Consider the following 7,230-nt stretch of genomic DNA (forward strand, 5'->3'; position numbering starts at 1 on the left):
TCCTGGAAGTTTTTTGGGTTTCATTTTTTTTTTTTTAGGATACAGTTTCACCAAGAAAATACATTTTTCAAAACTGGAACTAAGTTTAGAAAACAAGCCAACTCTTAGAGTTTCTCTTCCTTCCAAAGCTGTTCCCAAGAGTTAGAAAAGCCCCCTTTCTACAATAATTCATTGTAATATCTTTTTTTTTTTTTTTTTTTAATTTGAGACAGGGTGTCTTTGTTTAGCCTTGGCTGTCCTGGAACTAGTTCTGTAGACCAGACTGGCTTTGAATTCACAGAGATCCACCACCTACCAAGTGCTGGGATTTGTGTGCCGCGTCTGAGCTTCATCCTAATTTTGATTCAGTAAAATAAGAGCACATACAAGAAACTCAAGAAGGAAGACCAAAATGTGGACACTTCATTCCTTCTTAAAAGGGGGAACAAAATACCCATGGAAGGAGTTGCAGAGACTAACTATGGAGCAGAGACTGAAGGAAGGACAATCCAGCCTGATATAGCTGTCTCCTGAGAGGCTCTGACAGTACCCGACTAATATAGAAGTAGAGGCTCACAGCCATCCATTGAACTGAGTACAGGGTCCTTAATGAAGGAGTTAGAGAAAGGACTGAAGGAGCTGAAGGCTTTGCAGTCCCTTAGGCTGAACAACAATATGAACTAACTAGTACCTTCAGAGCTCCCAGGGACTAAACCACCAACCAAGGAGTACACATGGTGGGACTAATGGCTCCAGCAGCATGTGTATAGCAGAGGATGGCCAAGTCAGTCATCAATGGGAGGAGAGGCCCTTGGCCCTGTGAAGGTTCTATGCCCCAGTGTAGGGGAATGCCAGGGCCAGTAAGGAGAGGGTGGGGTGGCGAGCAGGGGGAGCGGGGAGGCAACAGGGGTTTGTTCTTGTTTTGGGGTTTTGTTTTGTTTTTTTTGGAGGGGAAACTGGGAAATATAACATGTAAATAAAGAAAATATCTAATAAAAAATAAAAAAATAAAAAATAAAATAAAAAGGAAATATCCCTTTTAGGGCTGTCGAGATAGCTCAGCAGGTAAGAGCACTGACTGCTCTTCCGAAGGTCCTGAGTTCGGATTCCAGTAACTACATGGTGTCTCACAACCACCCATAATGAGATCTGACGCCCTCTTCTGGTGAGTCTGAAGACAACTACAGTGTATTATGCCAGAGCGAGTGGGCCAGAGCGAGCAGGGGAGCAGGGAGGGGGCGTCCTGAGTTCAATTCCTAGCAGCCACATGATGGCTCACAGCCATCTGTACCACTACAGTGTACTCATACACATAAAATAAATAAATCTTTAAAAAGAAAAAGAAAAAAGAAATATCCCTTTTATATATGCCTGCTTATCAAACTACATATAACCCAAACTACCAGTAGCACACAGTCTACTCATTCCATTGCAGGCATTTCAGCTGTGTTAATGTTTATAGAGATGGTATCATCTCTATAAAAAACCCCTCAAGGGTGCTGGAGAGATGGCTCAGGGTTAAGAGCACTGGCAGCTCTTCCAGAGGATCCAGGATCAATGTCCAGTGCCTGCACGGAGGCTTACACCTTTGTGAACTCCAATTCCAGGTGATCTCATTGATGCTTTCTTGTGGAGAGCTTTTGGGGCCGCTTGGCAGGAATTTGACATTGGCCAAGGACAAGGAAGTAAGTTCAGGCAGGAATCTAATTTTAGAGTGGGACAAAGAAGTAGGTTTCAGGCATGAATATGACTTTGGGCTAGGACAGGGTAGTAGGCTCGGATAGCTTGGTCATTCTGATAAGCCCTTAGAAACAGTGTGCTCATGGGACTCTGTTTATTGCCTTGCTTGTTCCTCAATCTAGAACTGACCTTAGGACTTGCATGTAATTAAAATTAAAATGGTATAAAAGCAGTGGGGGGTTTGGGGCTTGGCCTCAGAACTGACTGGGGTCATGCTACAATGTTGTCTAATTGTCTTTTTTCTTTTTAATCCTCATTCCTGCTCTAACCTGTTGACTGACTGAGTGGCCTTGTTTACTTTCTGCCCATCACAGGCACCAGGCATGGAGGCAAAACTGTACAAAATAAAATTTTAAGCCTTCTGAAATTTGATTACATATCTTATGTCAACAGACAAAAAAGGAAAATCCCATTGTCTGAGATTATTGAATTTTATTATACAAAAGTAAAATACCAACAAGTTTTAAGTGAGCATATATCAATTATGTAGAACGAACTTCATTTTGAAATTCTGTGCATGTACACAATGTATTTTCAGCCTCTTTACTTCTTGACCCTCTTTTGACCTCACCCACATCTCCCTGACCTTTTCCTCTCCCTAACCAGCCCTTTTCTACTTTCATGCCCTTTTATTTATTTAAGAAATGGATTTCTAGCCCGGAGGTGGTGGTGCATACCTTTAATCCCAGCACTTGGGAGGCAGAGGCAGGCGGATTTCTGAGTTTGAGGCCAGCCTGGTCTACAGAGTGAGTTCCAGGGCAGCCAGGGCTACACAGAGAAACCCTGTCTCCAAAAGCCAAAAATAAAAAAAAATTAAAAAAAAAAAAGATTACATATAAGCATAATATTTACATATGTAAATGTATAATTTGTTATTTAATACATAATATATATTGTATAATATATTGTAGTCTTGTAATATACTACTTTAAAGATGAAAATTTTCATTTTTGAGTGAGTTGAAAGCCATGTTTCATTGAACTCAGAATTGAAAAAATAGACCTGATAATTCAAGCTGTAGCAATATACTTGTTTTAAATTGTAGACATAGAAATTGTATCCATTTTAGGGAATTCACCTGCAAGATACTTGTTCAACAACATAACAGTGCACATTTGCAATGTCATGTATGGTTACATCTTAGTACAACATTGGGGACATCAGTGCGAGGCTCTCAATAGCCTTCACACATCAGGGCACCCATTACAAAGGGAAAAGACTGTAACCACAGCTCAACCGTGTGAGTACTGGGGTTCAGGGACAGCTACGCAAGGCAACACCGCAGTTCTGCCAAATACTGAGGACAAGTGTCACCAGCTCCACAGGATCCCACGCCCTCTTCTGTCCTCCTTGGGCACCAGCACACATGTGTAGATACTTAGGGAGGAGGGGAGAAGAATAAATAAAATTAAATGAAATTTCTTCTAATGTCTATAGAAATGAATAAGATAGATTATAATGAAAAATGTATAATATGACTTCAAGGATAAAGGAAAAATAGAAAATTTTATTTTATAACTTTTTTCGACAGGAAACTTTTCCGTTTTGTCAACTGGCTTTATATCCATTCAAATAATGGTCTCAAATGTGGGCAAATATGTCTTTAGTTGCAAAATTTCAGAGACAGGCTGTACTTTTTCCTGATAAAAGTCAAGGCCAGTGAGGAGTTCCACATCTCGGACCCGGGCAGCATGTGCTTGAAATCTCTCTTCAATCCAAAGGTCTCCGGTTTTGTATTCCTGAAAAATGAAACACAATACCATTTTCTTTATGGCGTATCTTTCCACTGGCATAAAGACATTTTACTACTTAGGCATCTGGTTTGTGATTTTTTTTTTATATCCTTGGCTCTTCATTTGATACAACTAAATTTTGTTTAGTCAAACAGAAGTCCTAAGAGAAATCCTCCTCACCATGGACTCATGGTGTACTTGGTTCAGTCACAAGTTTGTGTGGATGTACATACATGTTTATGTGTGTTCATGTGTGCACATGCATGTGGAGTCCAGATGTTGATATTGAGTTTCTTCAATCAGTTCTCCCCATTACTTTTTAGGGTCACTCACGGAAGCTGGAACTCAGTAATTGGGTTTTTCTGGCTGGCCAGCAAGCCCCCAGGGATCCTCTCACCACCGCCCCCCCCCCCCCACACACTATCCACGGTAAACTATGTTCATCACGCTGGCCTGGAAAGTGCTAATCAGTGGAGCTATTTCCCCAGCCCCTAGACACAGTATTTTAAAAGTATCATCTAGGTAGTCATCTTCTTGTTCCTAGGTTCAGAGCTAACAGTACTAACTTGCATAAGTCAGGATGAATCTCAATAGTCTTTAAGCTGTTACTACATGTCAGTGTATGGTATATAGTGCTGGTTGGTGTTTTCAAACTTACATTGATGGCACCGTAAGTGCTATATCTTCCAGTTATTTCTCATTAGTGGCAAAGTTTATAATCTATCCATAACGATGGATCTAGACCTAGATGGGTAATTTGTTTTAGCTGCAGTCTCTGATATTTCTTCATTATAATTTAATTTAGTTTTTCAAAATTACCAAACCAATAAGATTGGGAACTTTTCCTATTGTAAATAATACTGTGATGAAAACTTTGGGTGTTCTCCCGTGTTTAAGAGCATAGATTTGAGAATATATAAATGAAATTGCTAGGTTGTTAAACACATGTAATTATAACTACAAAATATCAAATGTTTGTCAGTTTCCACTCTTGTAGGCAGTAGAAGACGATCCCCATGCTTCCATATCTTTTACCAGTTATGAGTATGAAATAGCAGTTATTACCCTAAGTCTCCATCGTTTTTAACCCATCACACTTTTATCATTATAAATGTCTCTCCTATATTGTTGTATTTTAATTCCCTCTCCTTCCCACTCCTTGTGTGTCTGTACATGCATACATGGGTACACACATGTGAACTGAATCTAACATTTCATGTTTCAAGGTGCTAGAATTTTTATTTATATATTCATTTAGGGAAATATTAATTTAATGTCAACCTTAGTATAGAACTTCAATGCTTGTGTCCAGAAAAAAAAAATATATAATTAATTACCCTAGTGAGTATCAGACATACACACACACACACACACACACATTCATAGATAAATACTTGTTTACATATGCAAATTCATGTTTAATATTAATCCTATAGAACTCTACCCACAAAGAACAGAAATATATATTTTAGATAGAGCAGCTTTTGTGACAGCTCAGATGAGATATGAATAATTGTTTTCTGGCCCCAGGTTCTCCAGGAATACTCACGGGACAGCTTTCCATGTTGGTGGGCCGGTGAGGGACAATGAAGGGCAAGACATCCAGCCACCCAGGGCAGCTGTCAGGTGTGTGGGTTTTGTTTTTACAGCTTGTCAGCACCACAAAGTAGTGTGTTGGGATAGGAACGTCTGTGCCAGCTACATATCTGAAGACATAATTGAAATAATGACACCATTACAAATGTTTTTTTGTTTTACAGCTTTAGGGAAATGCCAAAGTGAAGGACTAGGTGGAAAGTAAAGATTGTGTGGAAAGTATAGTTTTATCGTATGTGACTTCCATGTCAGTGAGCCAGAAAGCTCTAGTTAAAATCTATAGTATGGTCATTCTAACATTATAGCAAGCCATTAGAATACAAAGAAAGCCCATGGAATTCTGTCTTCTGCGTTTCCCAAGAAGCATGGCTTCATGCTTCACGGGGTATCTTCTAATGGAGTCAGTGCTAAGAACAAATGATCCCGTCTCATGGCTGCGCACTTCTACTGCACAGGCGGATCATCTGCTCGCCTAAGACCCTCATTTAATCAACTTTAATATAGAAGTATCCGCAGGGTCCACCTGGAAGTAGATCCAGACAACTGATGGTGTACTGGCTGTCTTTCTAGTAACAAACACTAAGGCAAACATTAAAAGTTTTGAGAGGCCAGGCAGTGGTGGTGCATGCCTTTAATCCCAGCATTTGGGTAGTATACGTGGACAGATTTCTGAATTTGAGGCCAGCTTGGTCTGCAGAATGAGTTCCAGGACAGCCAGGGCTATACAGAGAAACCCTGTCTCGAAAAAACAAAAAACAAACAAACAAAAAAACCCAAAACCCCAAAAATCAGGTAACTGGAAACCATTAGTTTAACTTTTGGCCATAAATTCTTTTTGGCTAAATATTTAGGGAGTTTACATTGAAAATTGGCACTAATAGCAACTGAATATGACCATGCTATGCATATACTATGCAATATTGAGATTGTATAGTATCTAGTTAAAGTTGAGATTTTCCTTTATGATAATCTATTAGTAAATCAAAAAGTTAAATTACTTACTGTGTGATTTCATCTGGAGCATCAAAATGGCCATCATAATTATAATCAAAGATGGGTCCACTAATCACATTCAGTCCATTTCTTTCTACAGCATATTTCACAAGGAGAACCTCGTGGAAGTAGTCCCACATTTCTAAAAATGAAAAAATGAGGTATTTAAAAATATCTGATTTTACTGAATGTGGAAGTATTTTCTATTGTTGGTGCATTTAAATAGCATCACATTCCTCTCTAGTAATTGCCCGTGGTGACTGGATAATTCTACAAGGTAGTTATCAACTAAAATAAGCAGCCATGTTGGTGAGAACTTATCATTTTATTAGAGCAAAGTATGTCTCTAAATTCCTTCAACAGTGAATATTAACAACTGTCAGACCACACATGCTATCTTATTAATTATTATTCTGGAAACAAACATGTACATTTCTTTCATGGTAAATGTTAATAAAATTTAGCTCTATCAATAGCTTTTAACAGGTAAGAATTAAGAGCAAACTTAAAACAATTATCAAATTGTAGCAACAAGTCAAAACTAGTAAGTCATTAGTTGCAGTTTCTGTGCCTATATTTAAAATAACAGAATAAAATGAATAACAAAATAAAATAACAAATTGTAATAATAAAACCTAGGTTTAGTTTGGCAGGCCAAGGAAGTCGCTTTATTAGTTTAACATTAATATGTATGCACCACCAAGCCTGTAATCTCAGCTATTCTGGGGGATTAGAAGAAAGGATAACAAGTTCAAGGCCTGCCTGGACTACAAAGTGAGTTCAAGATCAGCCTAGTCAACTTATCCAGACCCTATTGCAAAGTAAAGAACAGGAATAGACTGAGCATACAGGGCCAGGTCCATGGCTCAGGGCGCAGTGCTTGTCCAGGTCCATGGCTCAGGGTGCAGTGCTTGGCCAGCATGTGAGCCCCTAAGTTTAATGCCCAGTGTGGGATGGGGAGGCAGATACTTACTTTTGAATTCTTTATACATTGGGACCAAATTACTTGTGAGTAAAGCATCATATTGACTTTCATTAGTTCCTTTGATTGCTGTAAAACAAATGTGCTTTAGTAAGTATAGGATTTCAGTGACTCTTTCTTTGCTTTCATTAAGCCTCTTTCTACTGTACCTCTCTAAATCATGAGTTTCTTAAAACAAAACAAAACAGCTAGAGTCACATACCAGGT

The 7,230-nt window shown here is 38.9% G+C and overlaps 1 protein-coding gene across 1 annotated transcript in view; it reads right to left on the bottom strand.

Moving 5' to 3' along the window:
• Window positions 1-3,253: 3,253 nt before the first annotated feature.
• Window positions 3,254-7,230, bottom strand: part of Enpp3 (ectonucleotide pyrophosphatase/phosphodiesterase 3) — a 127,020-nt gene continuing 123,043 nt past the window's right edge. Inside the window, exons 22-25 of the mRNA XM_031380608.1 lie at window positions 7,015-7,092; window positions 6,051-6,183; window positions 5,002-5,158; window positions 3,254-3,458 (exon numbers count right to left, since the gene is read on the bottom strand). Coding sequence (XP_031236468.1) covers window positions 3,288-3,458; window positions 5,002-5,158; window positions 6,051-6,183; window positions 7,015-7,092 — 539 coding nt within the window. The 3' untranslated portion in view covers window positions 3,254-3,287. The remainder of the gene's footprint in view (window positions 3,459-5,001; window positions 5,159-6,050; window positions 6,184-7,014; window positions 7,093-7,230) is intronic.

The sequence above is a fragment of the Mastomys coucha genome, unplaced genomic scaffold (genome assembly GCF_008632895.1).
Source record: "Mastomys coucha isolate ucsf_1 unplaced genomic scaffold, UCSF_Mcou_1 pScaffold2, whole genome shotgun sequence".
NCBI classification, from domain to species: domain Eukaryota; kingdom Metazoa; phylum Chordata; class Mammalia; order Rodentia; family Muridae; genus Mastomys; species Mastomys coucha.